This window comes from Rosa chinensis, chromosome 5, assembly GCF_002994745.2.
Source record: "Rosa chinensis cultivar Old Blush chromosome 5, RchiOBHm-V2, whole genome shotgun sequence".
Taxonomy (NCBI): domain Eukaryota; kingdom Viridiplantae; phylum Streptophyta; class Magnoliopsida; order Rosales; family Rosaceae; genus Rosa; species Rosa chinensis.
The window spans coordinates 1,699,776-1,722,485 of record NC_037092.1 but is presented as its reverse complement, the minus strand read 5'-3'; the positions used below and the strand labels follow the sequence as shown (position 1 = coordinate 1,722,485).

At 38.5% G+C, this 22,710-nt stretch overlaps 3 protein-coding genes across 7 annotated transcripts; 2 read left to right on the top strand and 1 right to left on the bottom strand.

Moving 5' to 3' along the window:
• Nucleotides 1-493: 493 nt before the first annotated feature.
• On the top strand, nt 494-2,661 carry LOC112167553. 5 transcript variants are annotated; one of them, XM_040507064.1, is made up of 3 exons: nt 496-1,047; nt 1,230-1,395; nt 1,804-2,661. In XM_040507064.1, the coding sequence occupies exon 3, from the start codon at nt 1,824-1,826 to the stop codon at nt 2,370-2,372; it is 549 nt and encodes a 182-aa protein (XP_040362998.1). In that variant the 5' UTR covers nt 496-1,047; nt 1,230-1,395; nt 1,804-1,823; the 3' UTR covers nt 2,373-2,661. The 5 variants fall into 5 exon arrangements, with proteins under 5 accessions (XP_040362999.1, XP_024160351.1, XP_024160352.1 ...); XM_040507065.1 differs by having other exon boundaries at nt 494-1,327; XM_024304583.2 differs by having other exon boundaries at nt 494-1,641.
• A 1,705-nt stretch (nt 2,662-4,366) lies between these two features.
• On the top strand, nt 4,367-7,644 carry LOC112167151 (probable beta-1,3-galactosyltransferase 2). Its single transcript, XM_024304118.2, has 11 exons — nt 4,367-4,482; nt 4,592-4,736; nt 5,333-5,417; nt 5,565-5,742; nt 5,833-5,896; nt 6,003-6,075; nt 6,207-6,327; nt 6,460-6,547; nt 6,628-6,753; nt 6,952-7,061; nt 7,153-7,644. The coding sequence occupies exons 2-11, from the start codon at nt 4,618-4,620 to the stop codon at nt 7,305-7,307; spliced, it is 1,119 nt and encodes a 372-aa protein (XP_024159886.1). The 5' UTR covers nt 4,367-4,482; nt 4,592-4,617; the 3' UTR covers nt 7,308-7,644.
• An 8,036-nt stretch (nt 7,645-15,680) lies between these two features.
• LOC112167267 (G-type lectin S-receptor-like serine/threonine-protein kinase RKS1) lies at nt 15,681-19,119 on the bottom strand. Its single transcript, XM_040519400.1, has 6 exons — nt 17,849-19,119; nt 17,602-17,739; nt 17,229-17,398; nt 16,834-17,044; nt 16,495-16,732; nt 15,681-16,417 (listed from the first exon to the last, which is right to left on the bottom strand). The coding sequence occupies exons 1-6, from the start codon at nt 19,092-19,094 to the stop codon at nt 16,207-16,209; spliced, it is 2,214 nt and encodes a 737-aa protein (XP_040375334.1). The 5' UTR covers nt 19,095-19,119; the 3' UTR covers nt 15,681-16,206.
• Between the last annotated feature and the right edge of the window lie 3,591 nt (nt 19,120-22,710).

Below are 22,710 nucleotides of genomic sequence, written 5' to 3'. Positions count from 1 at the left end.
CAGTTTTACCCAGAAAGTTTTCAACTATGGCAAAATTGCAATGCATCAACCCATCAAGAGCCACAGTTTTGTTTTTTTTTTCCTTTGTGACGAGGGTAAAGTAGCAAAGTCTGCACGCATATGAACTATGAAGGATCTGATTGCAACTCCAAGAATTGAAGCTATGATGAAATTAATGAAAAACAAAAATAATGAACAAGGCACTTGAAGCTGACCCTGGTTACTTCTTCTCTTGTCCAATAGACCTAACTGATTTGAGCTTGAGAAGACCCTTCAGTCCTCCAACCAAATTCACTCAAACAACGGACAATTTAACTGGTCTTCTAGAGCACTATACTTTACAAAAGTTTAAGTCATTGGAAGTTGTACGATACTCTCGAATATTTACAGTGTGTTCATTAAAATAAACTAATGTAACGATTCCTAACTATAAAGTTTCAATATTTAGAAACATTGTAGAACATTTGCTTAGCGAGTAATAAGTTACTGAAAAGTCAACCAGAGTGCTTTTACTCCATAAGCACCCCCTCCTATGCACCCTTAAAGAAGTTGCTTACTTTCTCTCAAATCACACTCATGGGCTGAGTTGTACTAAACTATATCGAGTTTATGGGATAAGGTTTGCAGGGATCACTGAAGCACTGAGAGGGTTAAATTTTTGGTTCAGACCAATCTTTCTTCCCCCACCTCTCCCAATCAAAACCCAACCTTTTCAGACACCCCCCAATAACTATTTATACTTTTCATTAAAAATTGAATCTTTACATGCATATAAATAAACCCAGTAGTCTCGATCTCAGCAGCAGAAAAATCTGACACTTTGCCAGAGATGATAAAAATGCTCTGATCAGATCAAGACCTGCTTTCTGGGTTTTGCCCAATGCCATACTCCAACCCTCAAATCACTTAAAATAATATGTATGATTATAAATATATTATTTTTCTTTCATCTTTCTAGCTCTGTTTTCTCTGTGTCTCCTCCTATCTGTGGGCTTTACTTTTGGTGCTTTGTGATTAGAAACCAACCTCACACTGACCCATTTTCAGGTAAGTTTTGAAATTAGTGTGGACTATAACTGAGATTCTCATCAAAACCCATCATTTTTTCTTGATTTTCCACACCAGTGACCAGTCTCTTCCCTTCCCACAATCACAAACGTTAAAGAAAAAAAAAAAAAAAAAAAAACTCACTTCCTTGTCGTTTTCTGATCCCCTGTGGTTTTCGGCAGCAGTGTACCGGGACCTTGAAATCTGTGATCTTGTTTGGAGGTATTAATAATAGGGGCCAAGCAGGAGAAAGGCTTTCCACAGCTTCTGCTTTGTCCTGGTTGGTTTTCAAAAACCCCTGCTTCTTTTGTGAACCAGGGTTTTGTTGAATATTGATGCAAAAGCAAGGTAGATTCTTGATAATATTCTCATCCACCTTTCTGGTTTTGATTCCCAAGAAGAAAAGAGAAATCAATGTTTATCTCTTCACCCACTACTAAACCAATGAATTTATTTTCCTTATATTTATATTCAGAACCCTGGTTCTGTTTTTGCTAGCTCTCTGTTTCGCTTTTGCTCAACGCCTCAAAGCACTTATTGTTTTTGAACCTCTTCATGTTTATCCTTCATCTCTTGTGAAGGAAATTTAAAAGGGTAATTTATAGTATACATCTCTGGCCACCCATTTGAGATTATCAAGTAGTTGGCCTTCTATTTATATTCATAGTTGTACACCAGAGCCCTCTGTTTTCCTCTCTCTCTCTCTCTCTGTTTAGCTTTTTTGCTAAAGCACTTGCAACTTTTTTAATGTTTTAGAGCAAAGCAACTGAAGAGCAATGGCAGATTGGAATGGTATGGTGAGCAAAAGCAATGGTTTTAGTGTTGGGGGTTCAAGTGAAGAGTTTGAAGAAGAAGAAGTGTGGGGTGTTGTGAAGGAAAGAAACTACTCCAACTCTACGCAGGAGTCTTACTCCTCTGGTTCTTCTTCTGCATGGCGCCTCTCTACAGCTCCAAGAACCATCCCAAGAGCTAATAACAACACTCCAAGTACCCATGAAGCCAAAATGGTTCAGAAATCAGCTCCTCTCAACATCCCTGATTGGTCAAAGATCTATGGGAAAAGTTCTGGTGCTGCCAAGATTAATGGTTCATGGGTCAATAATGAAGATGATCATGATGGACATGTCAATTTCAATGGTGATGATGATGAAAATGATGATGATGATGATGATATGGTGCCTCCGCATGAATGGATGGCCAGAAAGCTAGCAAGAAGCCAGATTTCATCTTTCTCAGTTTGTGAAGGGATTGGTAGGACACTCAAAGGAAGAGACCTCAGCAAAGTAAGGAATGCTATTTTGACAAAAACTGGTTTCTTAGAGTAATGTCATGCAATTCCTTCACCTAAATCATTGTTAGGCTCATGGTTATTATTGGGTTCCATGTAACCTTTCTTTGTTTTGTTTTGGGTTTTGCTTAATTAGCAAATATAGTATGTAGGGGTGACTGGATAGAGAGAATCCCCAAAAGAAGTCAGAGGTGCCTTTCTGTGGTGTGCTTTTCTAGAAGAAAGGTCTAAAAACAATTGGCAGCCTCTGAGATTTTGTAAGCTAGTCAAGTAACATCTGTATTGTGTTTAATTTAGGTGGGTATAATATGAAATTATGAAGATGAATTAGCAAATCTCGCTGCGCCTTGTCTACTTTGGGCTGCTGCTTTGGCAATAATTTTTATTTTATAGTAGTACTAAAATCTTTATGATTTTGCACCTCTTGTCCTCTCCTTCATGCATGATTAACTCTTCTTAAAAGCCTTGACCTTCTCATCTCCTTTTTGTTTACTAAATTATTTTGGCTTTATTGGGTTATTTATCTACGTCGTAAATGCTGACATAAAGATCATGAAAGGGACATGTTCTCATCAGATAATGCAAGTCTTATGAGCCCTCATTGCATAACCTATCAATATTGCCATCTAAATTAATTGATGAAAAGGTTATGGGTGAAATAAGGTGATGGAATTTGTGAGTTAGGCTTTAGTTAAGATTAACCACCCCCCCCTCTTAAAAAAAAAAAAGTCTCCAATATTCTCAATTTTGATCCATGATGATTGTTTCGGTTAATAACTTGAAGAAGAACAACACTAAATTAATATTTTACTTGTTCCTGAACGAATTTCATTAGTAACTCTCTTTTCTCATTTGAAATGAAACTAGAAGCCTAAGAGATGGAGAGGATCTGAAGATCTCAAATCCATTTAAAAGTACTCCTTTTTCATCAGAATAAAGGGCCACCGATAATGTATAAAATTCCTCTACGGCACAAATTTGTGTATAGAAATCAAGAAGAGGAGCACCTTCCTACTCTTCTTTCTTGGACAGAATTGGTACCTATGATTCTGAAAATACAATAATTTGATTCAGAGATCCCCACTCGGCAAATGGTTGGTTATTCCCCTTTTGCCGACAGTCTAATATTATCAGCACTTATTTTTCTTTTCATTTTGGTGAGAGAAAGCTCCTCTTTTCCTTTCAGAGCTCAGTGCCTACCTACTTCTTGTTTATATGTATTTTTGTTGCTAATTTTCAACTCATTTCGATTGCTATTTCCTAGTTTAGATACATTATTCCTATTTTCAAGAGTAAGTAACCTGATAGCCCATTTTTTCAAAGGGTGCATTGTAATTATTTTTAGGTTTGATCTAGTGTTTAATATGTCATTTTCTCAGACCAAAAAAAAAAAAAAAAGTTGTTTTTCTTTCTGGTACAAGTACAAGTTTTTCTTGTCTCTTTTTATCAGAAAAATGAAAGTATATTTTGTCTTTGTTATGACGTTTATAGGTGCTCCAATGTTTGACCTTTTCTATTTTTCACTTCCATGGATTTTGATTTTTGTTTTTTTGTTTTTTTTGTTAATGGTAATTGAATCACAGTAAGGAAATGCTCAAGAACAACCTGCAGTTATAATGTGTTTCATTAATTAACTAAAGAATCTGTCAAAATGAAACTTCCCCAAGTATGTGTGCAGAAGCTGAAAACTGAATTATTAAGAGTTAAGATTGAATTAAAAACGGATTTTAACCTCTACTAACATAGCCAGATGAGTTTAATTTTGATTTTTTCAAGTCAACAATTTATGAATTGTAATTAACTTCATTTAAATATGTAAATTAAAAACCACTTACATGCATTTTAAATAAAATCATACATTCTGTACTAAATATATATATATATATATATATATATATATAATGTTGTTCACTTAAGGGTTTGACCAAGAACCTCACCTGGGTTTACTGTTATGGGTCCATGCACCAAAAGTTGCATAACATTAACCTTCATTACAATTTACATGGTGGAGAAGCGTTTTTGCCAAAGGGACGGTTTAGTACTTTGGCATATTAAAGAGGGAAAGTTAGTGGGTCGTCCTCAATGCACCTCTCTTGTCTCTGTGGGGAGGAAGAGAGTGTGTCACAAACTGACTCAGCTTGACTGAGGTGACCTTCCTCTTCCAGAGTTGCAAAATTTTTCTGGGTTTCTCAAATTGTTTTTTTTTTTTTTTCCTCCTAAAGTTTGTTTCTTTTTTTTTTTGTGTTCACTGTGTAGGTTTAAGCAAAGATTGCAGGAACAAAATGTCTATAAAGAGCAGAGGATGGGGAGGAGAGATAACAATAAGGAATGTGATTTCAAGGAACTTGGCTCTTCTGCTATGCTTGTGCAGCTTCTTTGCTGGGATATTATTCACCAACAGGTAATTTTCTTTGATGGGTTTCTATTGCTTGTCTTAAGTTTTCAGTCTTCAGTTACTATGGAGGTTGGTTCTAAACTTCTAGTACATTATGCATTTTGGCCAAATGGGGTGTCTTCCAAACCCAAGGATTACTTGGATTTTGTGGAAGAATCTTGAGAAAATATTTTAGATTATGTAGTTAAGTTACTAATGGTAGGTGTTTAGTTGAGTTGGATTCTCTGTCTTTGAAATGTGGATCTCTGATTATAATTTGAGAAATTTGAGTTGAATTCTGTCGGTAGTTTGGACAAAATGCTATATTATGCTCGAGTCAACTTCAACTATGTGTCTTTTCAGCTATGCATAATCTGATTAGATGCAATTATTATGGTAACAGTAGGCTATATGTTAAACAATAGGGCAATGCAGTCCTTCACAGTTCTCGTATTTATGTTCAGTAGCAACTTGATTTCTGTCATAATGTAGATGATGCATAGATTTTAATAATCAGCAAATTATTTTGCCCGTTTCTTCTATTAGATTACATATATCTCAAGATAGCTTGACATTAGTGATTTAGTAAATGCATGTCATAATAATGAAAACATTTTTATCAGGTTGTGGATGGTTCCTGAATCGTGGCCATCTAGAATTGCAGTTGAAAGGATAAATTTTGAACCTGAGGATTGTAATCAGAAGATTGTAAGTCTATATATTTCAACTTCTTCAATTAATGAATCATTTTTGAAAATGAGGTCAGGTTTTGATAACCTAACAAACTGTCTGGGCACAAATGAAATGAAATTAAAAAACATAATCACATGATAAAATCTTTGCAATTCTCTACAGATAGCAGCTGCTAGGGCAATTCAAGAGTCATCTATACATCATGACTCTCCTGTGTTAGGAAACTCGAAGACTGTTCAATCAGCTTTAAAAAAGAAGTACTTTATGGTTATGGGGATCAATACAGCTTTTAATAGCCGGAAAAGAAGAGATTCAGTACGTGCAACTTGGATGCCACAAGGTGCATTAATTCGAGATTGTGGTGTTGATGTGCTTCGTAGTCTAGTTATGACTACTGGTTAGTGGTTTCTCATTGTAAATTCTTTACCAGGTGAGGAAAGAAAGAAGCTAGAAGAAGAGAAGGGCATACTCATACGCTTTGTTATAGGCCACAGGTGAGATTTTCTACACCTCCTTAATCAAGTTTCATTCAAGCACACATTTCTTTCAAGTATGGATTTGCATAATATGAACATTTCTCTATTTTTCTAATGTTAATAGTGCGACAGCTGGTGGTATTCTTGATAAAGCTATTGAAGCAGAGGAGCTCATTCATGGAGACTTCTTGAGGCTGGTAATATCTTGTTTAGTCAGCTAAGTTTGAGTATATGTGATGCTGTTTTATTTTGTTGGGTTGTCTAGAGTAGAATTATTCGTAATAGCTATCTAGCTAGCAGTCATAACTTTAATTCATACTATATGCAGAACCATGTTGAGGGCTACCTGGAATTATCAGCCAAGACAAAGACCTACTTTTCCACAGCTGTTTCTTTGTGGGATGCTGAATTCTATATCAAAGTTGATGATGATGTCCATGTAAATCTAGGTAGCATTACAGTTTTTTTCACATAGTTGTTCATTGCTGAGCGTTGCATTTTACCCTTCTATTTTTATTTCTTCATTATTCTTTATTATCTCTTTTTCTTTTTTTGAATTAATGTGACTTTCAATACCACAGCTACACTTGGGACAATTCTGTCTAGACACCGTGTAAAGCGGCGAGTATATATTGGTTGCATGAAGTCAGGTCCAGTCCTTGCTCGAAAGTAAGTGGCTTTAATATTTTAGCTGGATGTATATCAAGATATTGGTAAAGCACAATTTCATAGTATTTTCATTATGGCAGGGGCGTTAAATACCATGAACCGGAGTTCTGGAAATTCGGGGAGGTGGGAAACAAGTATTTTCGTCATGCTACAGGACAATTATATGCTATTTCAAAGGATTTGGCAACTTACATATCAGTAAACCAGTAAGTTCCTGCTTTGTTTTTGTTCATTGTGCTAAATTATACACCAAGTCTGTTTCATGAATCATGATTGAATGTGTTGCAATGTTAATTAGATAATATAGTGTTCTATCATGATTGGGAGGCTGTGGTCTTCTGGCTATAACAGCCTTCAATATTTATGCTGATTGTTACCTCTCCATTTTCCCATGATTGTTTAAGGGATGTGCTGCACAAATATGCCAATGAAGATGTTTCCTTGGGATCTTGGTTCATTGGCCTAGACGTGGACCAAGTGGATGATAGGAGACTTTGTTGTGGTACTCCACCTGGTAATTTGAAATTTCCTCTTTTATTTCCACCATGGTTTTATATTCTATTTGAATTTCTATAGGCTTGATGGTGTAATATGTTCTACTGTAGATTGTGTGTGGAAGGGAATGTCTGGCAACACCTGTGCTGCTTCATTTGATTGGCGTTGCAGTGGCATTTGCAGGTCCATTGAGAGAATGATGGATGTTCACCAGCGTTGTGGTGAAGACAAGAATGCTCTTTGGAATGCAAGGTTTTTAGAATGACTTAGCTGCTAGCTGTTCTTTCCAGTCTCATGAAGGATGTGCAGATTACATGACCAAAAAACAAATACATATTGGTTTAATCCTAAATCTACATTGCAACAGTGTGTATGTAATACCAAAATATAGAATCATAGCTCAAGAGTTTTTAACAAAAAGCAAGAAAAGAAACAGAAAAACTCAGGAGTTCAGTCCCAATAACTATAAGAAAGACTGATTTTAACACCCCCATTCTTTTGATGGTGGGAGCTATTTTGTAAGTTCTCTGCCATGGCCGCTGGCTTCAAAATTAGTAGTCTTGCTCGTTTGTAGCATTTACTGCCTTTTACTCTTGAAGTCATATATTTGCTTACATGTTTTGCAATTTTTCCTTTACAAGTTGCATGTAAAACTTGGGATTTTGGAAGCTGTAGTAAAACATGTTGACACAAATTGGGCAAAACTTTAACACTGATCAAAGAACCTACCTATTTTAGCTCTATCCCCCTCTTATTTTAAATATGGTTGATTTCTAGCTTTATTATTGATGGCACTTAAAAAAAAAAAATTTGTCCTTTTGTTTTTTTATTTATTTCTCATGAAAATCATATCATCAAGAAAATTGATAGTGCATAACTATAGTCGGTCAATAAGTGAGATCTCACTCAAAATAAATTGTGGTTAAATGAATAAACATCAAAATTAGGTGACAGACCATGCGCACTCAATCATACGCTACCGAGGAAGGAATCACCAACTCATATAAGAAACCGGCTGTATTTTGTACTAGAAAACAAAATAAAGTTAGTAAACATTTTACAAGTTTTCACAAACAGAATATAATGAGAATTTATTTTATTCGTCCTTATTTGTATTGGTCAGGCACCGTATTGAGTAATTGTAATGAGCAAAATAAGGTAAAACCACAACTAACAAGAAAACGGCCATATTTAAAATTCAAAAACTCATGGAAATTCATACACAATATTACTTAGTACATTCTTTGGTCAAATCATTAGCTTGTTTAGCGCATTGTTTTGCCAAAACCAGTAGCGTTTGGAAACGGTCGTCTTATCTATAAATTAAGCCAACACTAATGTGGTAGATGCATGAAAACTGAAACTGACAAGAAAATGACCATATTTAAAAATTAAAAGACTCACGGAAAATGTTACGCACAATATTAATTAGTTCATTGTTTGGCATAAACCATTAGATTGTTTAGCCCATTGTTTTGCCAAAACCAGTAGCGTTTGGAAACGGTCGTCCTACCTATAAATTAGGCCAACACTCTTGCGATAGATGCATGAATAGAACTCGTTCTTACAATAGATCTACAATATCCATGGGTGAGAGCTGTGAGTTAGCTGTAAAACACCAAGATGAAGAAGAAGATGATGCTAGTCGCGAACTTTGCAGAAGGCTGTTAATCAAATCCATAATTTACCATAGGTATATTTCACCTTTTCATTCCACAAATTTTTATATATTTATTTCTTAACATCTAACAAATGTTTTATCATAAAAATAAATATTGATTGGATTGAGAATAAGGTCCAAATCTCATCCATCTCAATACTAAAAACAATTTTAAACTAATCAAATGTTAGTATTTTTTAGAACCTAAATATGGAATGTGAAAATTAATCATTCTAAACATGGATTTCTCAGTTCACCCAGCGTTTGGAAACGATATTGTCGAAGAGGCAAAACTAATCATTTTATTAAGAGGGATCATTAATTTTATTTTCACTAGAACCTAAATATGGAATGTGAAAATTTTGAATCATTCTGTGATATTTTCGAATGGAATTTGGAATTTTTTTTAGGGTTATTATCACAAATAGTACCTAAACTTATCATCTATTTTATCGATGGTACCTGGACTTCAATTTTGATCACAACCAGTACCCGAACTTTTCGACTTCATTTTAAATGGTACCTAAGGCCACCTTCGGTCACTATTCCGGCCAAAAAAGCCAAATCTAAAAAAAAAAAAAAAAAATCAAGTTCAAGGCAAGTCTATTACCAAAAAATCATCACTATATATGATCGCAACCATTGAAATCATCAAAAATCATCACTATGATAGCCTCATATGCCATTTTTAGTCAGAATATTAACTGGAGGTGGTTAAAGAGAGAAAAGGAAATAAACTGGAAAGAATTGAAAATAGCAATTTCATTCATTACGGCTTCAACCCTAACAAGGACCATTTATACAACTAGTGGACGTCCGGATGATTGACACTTATCGATCATCCAAGTCAAAACTTAACAAAAACCCTAACAGAAAATTAGTTAATGAACGTTTATTAAATATTCGCTAATTAACCTTGCCCACGTGCATGCCATGCGAATGACCAAAGATAGCTGCTAAACAAAACGGTGAGCTTCACTCGATCCCCCAGCTTCAAAAGGATGCATTTTCCAGTGACTCATAACACCTAGCCTCTAAGCCTCATCCCTAGCTTATATGCCGTCTCTTTTATCCTTTTGAGGTTTTAAATCGGATGTCTACTGATCTTGATTTGGCGTGACTACTTGTAAGGGCCTCACCTCCATGTTTTGAGGCAGTAGAATTGCCTCTGGAAAACAAGGGGTCCCCAAGTAATGCAGCCCCTGAAGCTCTCACTCTTCAAACATAACGAGGAGGAGCAGTAGCTGCAGTACTAGGAGGGGAACGAGGAGGAGCATTTTCAGGCGGCGGAATCTCCTGCCATCTAATCATGGGAATGTCTGGTGCCACGTCATTCCCTGGTCTAACCAGAGCACCGGCATCTGGCATGAGGAAACACTTCTCAAAATGGTGTCTCCAAACTTGGCGTTGAGGAGACACCTGTCCTCGTATGTTTGCTGGACCACCGCAGTAACAACCGTCCCTACTGGAGGAATAACAGAAGGGTTAAGGTCCACGCTCATTAGCGGTTAAGGTCCACACTCATTAGCGGCATAGGAGCATTGTTGGATGTTGGATTATTCCTTGGACGGCTGCACTTGCGCTTCACTGGAAGGTTAGAAGATGAGGCTTCATGCATTGGGTACATTGTCTCCTTGGTAAGCTTGCATTGTGGATCGGTACTGTATCAACTATTTGCTTCTTTTTTACCTACAACAAGAGGGATTGAGTTTAAATTAGAAAACGGATACCAAACAGTTCATAACTGTAGATATATATGCACCAAGCTAGCTAGGACTTCAAAAGTGCTTAACATGTTTCTGGGTTTGTACTGTTGGAGAGGAAAGATCTCACATTTGAAAAGTGACAAATAAAATATAACTTATGAGTGGGTGGATCTCACCCAATTATACCGAGGCTTTTTGTGATTAAAACCCAACACTTATCTAGTGGTTAGGTTGGGACAATATAGGTATAATAGTGGGCCACAGGCCACGCTTATCGCTGTTTAACATGGTATCAGAGCGGGTCTCTCTCCAATTGCATCTCCAATTGCCATGGCCCAAATTTGGGTTCCTTATATTGCCATTGGAATATTCCAATTGAATTGTTACCAAGTGTCCAATGTGGGCCTTGGATTGTTATATTGACCAAATATCCAATATGAGACTTGTGTTGTGTCTCAATTTCCAATTCCCACATTGGATTATTAATTAATTTCACGTGCAGACCTAAAACTAGGTTGCACATGAGGGAGCGTGTTGGAGAGGAAAGATCCTACATTTGAAAAGTGACAAATAAATGGATCTTGTACGTATAATCTGATATTTCGAAAGATAAGGGAAAATTTCACAAACAGTACACCAAATAAAGACCACTAATAATTTTTATACATAAACTTCTAAACCGATCATTTTGGTACACGAAATCTGAAATCCGACCCACTATCCATATACGACGTTAATGACGCCGTTAACTCTATGTCATTTTTCATTTATTAAGGGGTAATTTAGTACTCTCTCACTCTAACTCTTCTTTTTAGTCCAAAAAAAAGGATCTCTCTCTGACTCTCTCTCTCTCTCTCTCTCTCTCTCTCTCTCCACACACCCAAACCCAGAAAACTCTCAGCGACCACCGCATCTCCTCCACCTTCCAAATCCACACGCATCAAACTCAATCCCACTTCTAATTCCACCACAACCCATTCCACTTCATTCGAACAAGACTCATCAATCTCTCTCCTTCTTTCCCCAATCTCATCTCTTCTAATCCACTTCAAATTTGGGGGTTTAATTAGGGTTTCCACCTTTCAAATCCTGCTTCCAATTCATGGCTTCTAGAAAGAAACCCAATTCTTCTTCTGCCACTGCTTCGTCTCGGAAATCGAACTCGAAAGCTTAGCCTCAGCCTTCCAAGTTCAGTGCACCCAGAACTCTCAAAACCCCCAAACCACCACCTCTTCCGCTCCTCACAACCCTAAGCCCCCAATCCCCGACTCTTCCACCACTCTTCTTCAGCTCCTCCACATATCTCCTCCCCACTCCATTCAAATGGTCTTTCTCCGCCACCAAACACCAACACCTTCTCACACCTGAACCGGCCTCCTATCCTGCAACCCTCCATTCTCCTTGTTTATGTAAAGCCACATCTCATTGTTGATCCCTCCCGTGCTATCACCGCCGACGAAGACGCGGTTCAAGTCGGCGTACTTGTTTAGCCATTGATCTGGCCTAGTTCCGTTCACATGGGTGGCGACCCATTGGATAGAGGCCCAGGAGTCCTCGTAGCAAGTGGGTATGGGCCGAGTCGGGAAGAGACTGCACTCGACGGAGACTGGGATGACGTCGACGGTAGAGCAGATGGTGGAGACGTAGTTGTGGTAGCTGGAGGAGAAGGTGGACAGCGTAAGATATGGGTGGGTGTGTGTGTGTGTGTGTGTGTGAGAGAGAGAGAGAGAGAGAGAGAGAGAGAGAGAGAGAGAGAGAGAGAGAGAGAGAGACCAATTTACCCCTCAAATTATGCTAGGTGGCAGAGGTTCTCACGGCGTCATTAATGTCGTGTATGGATAGTGGGTCGGATTTCAGATTTCGTGTACCAAAATGATCGGTTTAGAAGTTTATGTATAAAAATTATTAGTAGCCTTTATTTGGTGTACTGTTTGTGAAATTTTCCCGAAAGATAATAGCCAAATATATTAGTCAGCAGACATTCATCTCGATAATCAACTAAGACATTAGAAAACATTATATGAGCTCCCAACAAAAATATCAAAACCTTTGAAAGACATACAAAAAAAAAAAGGGCTGTGACCACTTACCCAATTTTTGGCTAAAAATTGCCCACTTACTCCACCAAGAGTTTTTAAACCCCATTTACCCAATCTAACAGTGTTTGACAGTATTGCCCTCATTTTAATTAACAAATTAAATTCATATCTCTCTCTCCTCCCCCTCATCGATTTCTCTCTCTCTCTTTCTCTCTCTTTCTCTAACCTCGTCTCAGGCTCTCTTTCTCTCTCTCTCTCTCTCTCTCTCTGAGCCACCATGCCCACCACTCCACCGTCGATGTCGGCCTCCACCATCACCATTCCGTCCCACCGTCGGACCACTAGAGGATGACGCCATCTAACTCCACGATCCCAACCCCTCTGGGCTTCGCCGGTTTTGTTCGTCAGATGTCCGGGAAGCTCCGAAGCTCCATGCCGGAATCGGGTCTGGGCTTCCCTCGCAGGTCTCGAACGACGTCAAAACTGTGGTCTATTGGGGGGTAATAGACAGATTATTGCCCCCCACTAATTTCTTAACTGTGGTTAATTAATCACTGAAATTAGAGTTTTGATAAGTCTTATGTTGTTTTGAGTTTATTAAAGTACAATAATCTGTCAATGATAGTTAAGTGAAGGGTTCTGACTTAAAACGAAGACATTATTTGGGGGCAGTAATGTGTCTACTGCCCCCCCCACTAAACCATTAAAACTTGCACCAGTTTCAAGGATTCACAGTGTATTGCACTTTATCAAAAACAAATCAACAAGAGATGATTACTGTCTCCTAAGAAAGACATTATTGGGTGGCACTAATGTGTCTACTGCCCCCCAATAGACCATCAAACATTACACCGCTTCCTATGTTTCACAGATTATAGAAGTTATTCACACTCAAAACAACAGATAATGTCTAAAAACCCACATTTTGAGGGTCAATATTTTGTCTACTGCCCCCCACTAGACTGACACAAACCACACAATTTTTTTCATTTATCGACTACTGCAATTTAACACTACATTTTACTTTGGAATAGCAGTTTTCAGTCCGTCAATAAATAAAGCAGTCATCATTGGCCCCCAATACAAAGTCTACTGGGGAGCACTAATGTAACAACTTTTATGGTTATGACTGCACAATAGCAGATAGCAGTTTTCAGTCCCAGATAGCAATTTTCAGTCCGTCGTCGATTCCTTCAGAAGGTCAACCCCGGCCTCGCCGAGCTTCTAAGCGACGAGGACCGTTGGCTTGGCGTCGAGCCTGGCCGCGGAGAGCACGAAGACGAGTTTCGGCGCCGCGATGGCGAGAGCAGGCGTCGTGGGCGACCTGCTGGAAGGATGGAGGGAGGGAGAGAGAAATCCGATGTCGTCTGGAGAGAGAGAGAGAGAGAGAGAGAGAGAGAGAGAGAGAGAGAGAGAGAGAGAGAGAGAGAGAGAGAGAGAGAGAGAGAGAGAGAGAGAGAGAGAGAGAGAGAGAGAGAGAGAGAGAGAGAGAGAGAGAGGTGTGGGGGGGAGAGGGCAAAAAAGTCCCAAAAATAAATAAAAAGAAGAAAAAAAGAATTAATTGGGTAAAAGGGAAATAATCCCTTAGAGTGTTTTGGGTAAACGGGGTTAAAAAACAGTTAGTGGAGCAAGTGGGCAAATTTTAAGCTAAAATTGGGTAAATGAGCATTTTCCCAAAAAAAAAAATCAATTTTGAATTGCAACTAAATCCATGGAAAAGTTTTTTAAATCATGAAATTGACAATTGTATAAATCAAATCAACAAGATGAAGATAATTCCTAGGGTTTTTGAAGAGACAGGAAAGAGAGTGCCAGTAGCTTCTAGGCGTAGCAACACGGTTGGATGATGCCCTAAACCTTATCGTTTTTAAACGGGGAAGAAAGACACTGTAACAAGGATTTGAATTTGATGTGAAAATGTTCTTGGGGGCTCCTGGCTTTTGTAGGCTCTGAAGCGGACTGGTCGAGGTCTCAGGACGACGACTGAAAACTGAAACTGAAAGTTGAAAGAAACGGTTCAGTACTTCAGTCTCACTCCCTCAGAAACAGAAGTTGATTGACAAATGGGAAGCATTAAGCTGCATGGAACAGAGAGATGTTGACAAATGGGAATCATTAAGCCGCATGAAACAGAGCGATGTTTGACAAATGTGATGCATTAAGCTTGGTGAAACAGAAAGGTGATGACAAATGGGATTCATTCCGCGGCATAGTTAGCCACTTAGCCTCACTCCTGAGAAATTGAACGGAAAGAAAGAAGCGAGAAGAAGAAAAGGGAATAGTGTTATGCGTTATAGTTCACTGGTGAGAGTTTCTAGAACTTGTTGAAGCCAGTTTCATTCAAGCACACGTTAGTTTCAAGTTTCAACTATGAATTTGTAAAATATGAAACATTGATCCATTTTTCTTTTGTAGTGCGACGGTGTTATTCTTGATAAAGCACTTGCAGTAGGTCAGGTGCTCATCATCCACGGATTGGAGACTCCTTGAGTCTGGTAATTGTTTTTGTCCGTTTTAGTCAGATAATTTTGTTTTGATGGTTATACTGTTTTGTTCTGTTGTTTTCTGTATTGTAGAATTAGCCTTAGTAGATGATAATCATGATATATTGGAGACTATTTTGTGGTACTAATCACCTCGTGATTTGAATTTTTTTTGTTTTAGTTCGACTGTGGTTTTTATATACAATATAAATTTAAAGAGTTAATGGTGTAATGTGTACTGCAGATTGTGTGTGGAAAGGTATGGCAGGCCACACCTGTACTGCGTTCTCCATACAGAGATGAGATTGAACTAGCTCTTTGCTTTCCAGAGGCTGACAGCATTTCACTTCCCCAAGTCTAGCTGTTGGTGAGAGTTCTCTTGCTGCATTTCAAAAATACTGATCGTCATTTTGTTTAAAGCAGTATTCTCTCAATTTATAAATGCAAATAGTTTTGACTGTAACTTCGTTCTCTCTTTTATGCAGTCATATGAATGTTCTAATGCGGCCTGTTATTTACTGTAACCTTTGTTGCAGAGGGATCCATGAATATTCTACTGGTCTGGAATCTTTGGACCATCTTATTATTAACCTTCCATAGTTTTCTGTACACTGGAGGTTATACGTGGGAGTTGATGCAAGCTCGTAAAGTCACTCCTCCAACTTCCTGCTCTAGCAGCATATTACAGGGGATTGACAGTGAGCCTCTTGCCTTGGAAAGATTGAAGTTGTTCACCGCCTGATAATTTTTTTTAGCTAGTTACACACAAAAATAAGAAGCTAATATTTGTTCACTTCTGATTTCAACAAGTGCTAAGAGTTGGATTCAAATGCACCAAACCTACAGTATAGGAAAACTATATTGTTGAAATGCCTAGGAGGCTTCTGTTACTCTATTATATGTTGATTTCAGGAATTTTGTAACAGAAACTTGTTACTGAATAATTTTAAGTTTGCATCGTTATCGAGCTTCCATTGTAGATGCTGTCACATCGTTTATAGAATAAGATCTGTTTGAAAGTAATGGATAAACATCAGTGCCGGAACTTCTTCTGTAAACAAATGCCGGCTGCTTAGGCAATGGAGGAGATGCTTCACCACTCAACATGAAAACAACAGCTGACATGGCAGGTCGGTCCTTCGAATCTTCTTGTACACACAAGAGCGCAACTTGTATGCATCTCATGACTTCATTAGGGTGATATGACTTCAGTGTCGAATCCAAAATATCCAAGGCTATGCCTTCTTCCCAGAGCTCCCAAACCTGCAATTGAAATTTAGTTTAAAAAATAATAAATACTCATAGATAAAATGTAAGAAAAATATGTGTTGCTTACACGTCTTATTAAGTTCATGGAAGGATCCTCCGGAACAAAACCATTGTTTTTCTGGCCACTTAAAATCTCCAACATTATGATCCCAAAACTAAAGACATCAGATTTTGTGGAAAATCTTCCAAATACTGCATACTCCGGTGACATGTAGCCACTGTATATAAACAATATAGAATGTTACAGCTAAACAATAGCATAATGAAGATTAAATGTGATACTTATTATTCTTACTATGTTCCGACAATTCGGTTCGTCTTATCTTGCAGTTGGTCCCTGTGGAATATTCTAGCCATGCCAAAATCCGAAATTTTTGGGTTCATCTCAGCATCTAGTAGAACATTGCTAGTTTTTAGATCTCTATGGATAATCCTCAATCTTGAGTCTTGGTGAAGATATAGAATCCCATGAGCAATCCCGTTGATAATTTCAAAGCGCTTTTCCCAATCCAAGAAGGACTGTCTTGTGTTATCTACATCAAAATGCAAATGATACTCTTTAGTAAGAAGCTTCATATATGTACTTTATATATGAGAAATGGCCTGAACCAATCATTATTTCCTCTACACATACCAAAAAGAAAGGAGTCCAAGCTTTTGTTAGGCATGTATTCTAGGACTAACATCCTTTCTTCTCCCTTCATACAACAGCCTAAAAGTTTCACAAGGTTCCTGTGTTGAAGTCTTGCTATAAGTGCAACTTCATTTTTGAATTCTTCAATCCCTTGTCCTGAAGTTCTGGACAATCTTTTCACAGCAACTTTCTGTTCATTTGGTAGCTGACCCTGAAGTTATTTTCAGTATCAATATTAATCTTTCACATAGTCAACACCTTTAAGGAGCAACTAAACTGTTGACTAATATCTTTAGTATAGTAAAAGAAACAGTCATGCAGAACCTAACATAGCCAGAACAAAAAGAGATTTTTGGAGCTTAGAAATGTTTAGGATATCGAAATTTGTTGCTTACCTTATAAACAGAGCCAAAACCACCATGGCCAAGTTCATTGACAGGAGAGAAGTGGTCTGTGGCTGCTATTATTGTGTCAAGATCGAAAAATTGCAATTCGGGGTGTCTCTGAGTTTCCTCAAGCTCCTCTGCCTCCACAAAGTCTATGCCTAAACAATAAACATTATTCTCTAGTCTCTACATCATTTTATCCTCGTTGTTTCTAACTGCATAACATCATAATTTTAGTCCATGTTTTTAAGAGGCATATGATCTTAGTTGAAGTTCTTTCATGTGATTTACAGACGGAACAACCCTTACCAGCTCATGACAACTAAATTAAGCAGTTTAACTAACTAATCAAAAATTCAAAATAGATGAGAACTTCTTTTACCTTTTGTGTTCCTGTTCTTCTTACGCCACCAACAAGCAAGCATAATGATTAGGACCAATGCCAGTAGAGCAGACAATATTGGAATAGCTAGCATACCCCTCCTTTCCAAGAAAACTTGTGATCTTCCTGCATATGCAGCTACATAAGAGAGTGACAAAGGATTAGAAAACCAAGACAAAGAAAACACGTATTTGGGATTCTGAAAACTTATACAAGCCGAGTGTTTTAATGACAAGATAAATAGTACCTAACTCTGTTTTATTTACACGTACGTATAATTCTCGTCCACGCTCTGTGTACACTAAAATATCCATCAAGTCATCATACCATATCAAGCAATCCACAAGCCCTTCATATTCGATGCTCAAATATGCGGTGCAAGAACAATTTCTTAAGCAGTCCTGCTCACACTCTTTGGCACTCATACCTGTTCTCAACCGTGATGCTATTGATGTGTCTGGAAATTTAACTCTTGCCACATTCACAAACCCATCTCCACTCCCGCACTTTGATACACCAACTCGCTTACTCACACATCCACCCGACCCATTTTTTTGATTCCAATCATTTATAGAACTAGGCTCATACCCTGGTAAACATTCACACTCAAACTCATTAATATTGTCAGGCTTACATTTGCTGTTGGCACCACACTGTCCATACCAGTCACACCGGGACTTCGGTGCAGAAAAATCTTCCTTCCATTGAACGCCACCATTATCCCATGTAAGACGATATAACCTACCAGAATCGTTCAACGTCGTTCTTGTAATTGCATTGGTGTAATTGAAGAAATTATAAGTTTCCTCTTGATTAGTGACAAAAGGAGGCCCTGGTCCTGACTCACTTCGCCAATACTTGCTCAAACCTTTATACATAAAATATTGGGGGGCGGCAGTCTGATCTGGATAGAGCCTAAAGGTATAGTCCCCAAGTCCAGGGTCATCTTGTGACTTCCAAGATGTTAAGACCCATTCTAGCCCAGTTTTCCAATTCACCCCGACTTTCATACCTGGAATTAGAGTATCTGTAGGATAATCAAAACTTTGCCATACATAGATTTCATTATTATCATCCAAGAACACAACTAAATTTCCTGCATCTAAAAGCTGTGCAGAGAAAGTGCTTGCGTTATTATTTTGGACCGGCCGTGACACATTGGTGGACCAAACAGGAGTGTTGTTCATGTTATAAGCATAAAGGGCCAGTTCTCCATACCTGTTTATTTTGAGCACACCAGAGGTATCATTGATGGGATTGTTCCTGTTTGCAACCCACACCACTGTTTTCTCAGATACTTTAGTCTGAGAATACCAAATTCCAATATACCGGTAGCTAGAATTTCCAGGGCTGAAGAAACCCAACTCGAACTTGCTCTGTTTGGACACTAAAACTCCACCATCATCCTTCAGTTGTTCTTGGTTCCATGTTAAGGTGTCCCTGGAATCGCAAAATCGAAAGAGGAGGAAGAGAAGCAGAGCTTTGACCAACATTTTCTGGGCATTAGCAACTTTGTAGGTAGCAAACAGTGGCATTTTTCTCACTTTGTATTACGTTTATATTTAATGGAAGAAGCATTGACGAAGCACGACAAATTAGGACACGTTTCGTCAATTATGCACAAGAAATTGAAATTGGACAATGAGCTATCTAGGATGCATCCTAAAATTGGAGGAGAAACTTGGTCTTGGATGTTGACTATATATGACTCATATTATAATGTAAGAAATGGATTTTCTTCGCTAATAGACCTTTCCACAATGAAGAAGCATTGACGAAGCATCTTATTACTTGCTTTGTAGACCTTTCCACAATGAACAGCTGTGACCAGGTAACATGTCTTTAGTGTGTGTGTGTGTATATATATATATATATATATATTTTTTTTGTTTGACAAAAACAAAAACAATTCAAGGGAGAAATGCCACGACTGTCACTCATGCTCATCATGAAATTGACCGATAAATTATGATATACATGATGCCGTATTGTTTTGTTGGTCTGTCAGCAGTGACGGGATTCAGGGTTGAAATTTTGGGTGGGTTTAGATTTCTTTAAAAAAAAAAATTATGGAGAATTTCGACTGCGCGAGAGAATTTTATTAATTAAAGAAAAAATGTACACCTAGTCAGGGGAATTTAGTGAGCCTTACTCTTCAAATGCATATCTATACAAAACTAAACAACAAAATAAATAGTAGTGTCAGCCTTGTATTACAGCGAATGTCAATGAGCTTTGCTCTATAACTCCTTGGCTAATCTTATTTTTAATTCATATCTGCGAAATAATCGTAAAAATGGGTAAGCAGAGACACGCCATGAAGAGAGAAATCTCAAATTAAGTTAGGCTCAAGTCTCTCAAGCCCACAGTTTCTGAGATATGTCTATGGCTTATTGCAGTGTTGAAAAGTCTGTTAGGATCTTGATTATATTGTGTCAGAAAAAAAATAAAAAACAAAAAGGAAAAAAGTGCGGCACTATATAAAGCCAAATACAATAAGTTGTGTTTGAATAATGTACTCAATCTCCTCAAATTGGCTGGAACTCCGTAAGTAAAGCATGATCGAAACAAGTCCATAATTCCTGAGGATAGAATTCGAGCATAACAACTCCAAAACCATACACATCCTTTTTTTTTCCTTCTTTTTTTTTGGTATTAGGAGATATATCACTTTTTTTTTTTTTTTGAAATAATGGAATTCCATTGATAATAATCTCATGCCAAGAAGACCATTATATACCAATCCGTTGACACATAACAATGGCCAGACAAGAATTCGTGGAGGAGCCACAGTGGCACATAGGATAGACCAACTATATTCGAACTTATCGCTCACTTATTTAAAGTGAGCCTATAACTATGAACAAATCTCGCATAGTAATAGGCTAGTTTAAACAAAACTAATTAAAAAATGGGTATAAAACCCACTGCTCATTCTGGACCCAAGAGAGCCCGGCCCAGAACTTGATTGCAGTGCTGCAGTCACAACCCACGGCCCAAGGAGCCCAAGAAACCACTAGCATGCTATCCCTTGCCCCCGGAGTCGCCAACGGCCATTCACCCCGCCATGATTTGCCCACTGCCATAATCAACGGTCAGTTCGCCGTCCTCCCCGTCAAAGCCAACGAGAGTTGAGCTCGGCTAGGAGCCAAAAAAGGGCACCCTTGCCTCACTAATCTGGGTGTCCAGATACAGCTATGAACCTGATCCCATGATTTGCCTCTGATAGCCCGCTCTGCCGACCGCAGCAGTCCCATCGTAATAGCACGTAGTGGCGCCCCTCCATCCTTCATATTGACCTCCAGTCCGATCAGGTCAAAACTCAAGGACCCCAGATCCACACCTTCGCCATAATCAGTGGCATCGACAACTCCGTTGGCGCCACCACATACTAGCACACCGATCCCACCGATCCTAGCCATTGTAGGAGGCAACCCGGACAAGGAAATCGGGTCACCATCGTGAATGAATCGTTTCCCCCTTTCACCGCCGTCCTGGCTTTCTCCAGCCCACAGTACCAGGGCCTTAGGACCATCACCACAATAACCTATAGGGATTAGATGTTTCCAAAATAGATTAAGTGAAGGGCAAAGGCGCCCTGAGATTTGGAACTGGCCGGAGCCGCTATGCGCCTCGCCGGCAAGAGGGGGCGGGGTTAGAGTCAACGCAAGAGGAGGCGCTGCTTGGGAGAATAGGGTTTTCATCGTATTATCCCAACAAAAAAACATGCTAATAATCTTGGGAGATATATCACTCTGAGTGCTATAAAACATGCTAATAATCTTGGCGGTTAAGCATCATGTTTCCTCTGTATCTATGCAAAAAAGAAAATTGCTACAGAAAAAAAAAAAAAAAAAAAAATCATCAAGACATGTATCAAATAGCACATGCAATATCCAGATTACGGCGGCAAGTCGGCAACTAGTCCAAGTCCAACTAAAGTAACTAACAGACCAATCCAACAAACAACCCAGATTCATTAAACTAAGGAATCACACAAATGAATAACCCAGATTCATCAAACAATCCATACCATTTTCGTTGGCAAGATCCACCACAAATAACTCTGCCCTCATCATTCCTCTGATATCGATGGCACACAAAACAATCCTCAATCCACGAAATTGAATTCCACATCAATCGTTAACCTTAAAATTTGCCCTAAATTGAATTGATTAAATTGAACAAAATTGAAATCATACTTGCATTGAATTGATTGATTGCCCCAATTTGAAGAAGAAGAAGAGTAGAAGATGAAGAGATGGACGGAGAGAGGGAGTGAGAGACTGAGAGTCTTCGTCAGGCGTTGGTTGGGACTTCGGGTGGGCTTGCCAAAGCCTACACTCGATTACCAACAAAAAAAAAAAAATACACCTATAGGTTTTTTTTTAAGCCCAAAAATTTCGGGTGTATTTTTTATTTTTTTGGCAAAGATAATCATGATATATTGGAGACTGCTTTGTGGTACTGATCACCTGGTAATTTGAGATTCTTTTGTTTTAGTTCGACTGTGGTTTTATATTGTAGATGAATTTATACAGTTGATGGCTTAATGTGTACTGAAGATTGTGTGTGGAAGGGCATGGCAGGCCACACCCATACTGCTTCGTCTGGTTGGTGTTACACGTACCGGAATTTGTAGGTCCGTTCGTCGAGAGAATAGGTGATGATGCGTTCACCAACGTTGTGTTGAAGTGGAGAACAACGCTCAATCGAGTTCAAGATTTTTGGAACTACTTTGCTGCATTTCTTCCAGTTAAGGATGTGTAGAGAACATGAAAAAAGCTTATGTACTGATTTAATTTTTCATCCCACCGCCTAAGTCCACATGTACTGTGCAATAGAGAATGTATGTAATACCAAACCGAAGCAAAAGAATGGGAAAATGGTCCGTACGGTACCCCGCCTTTGGCTCCTTATAACTTTTGGTACCTGACAAAAAAATATATATCAATACAGTACCTGAAGTTCTCTGCCCGACCGAGGATTGGTACATATGGCCGTTAGCTCCGTTACATCGTCTACCAGCTGGCAATTTTTGAAGGGTATTTTCGTCCTTTCATGCCTTAATTTCTCTCTCTCTCTCTCTCTCTCTCTCTCTCTCTCTCT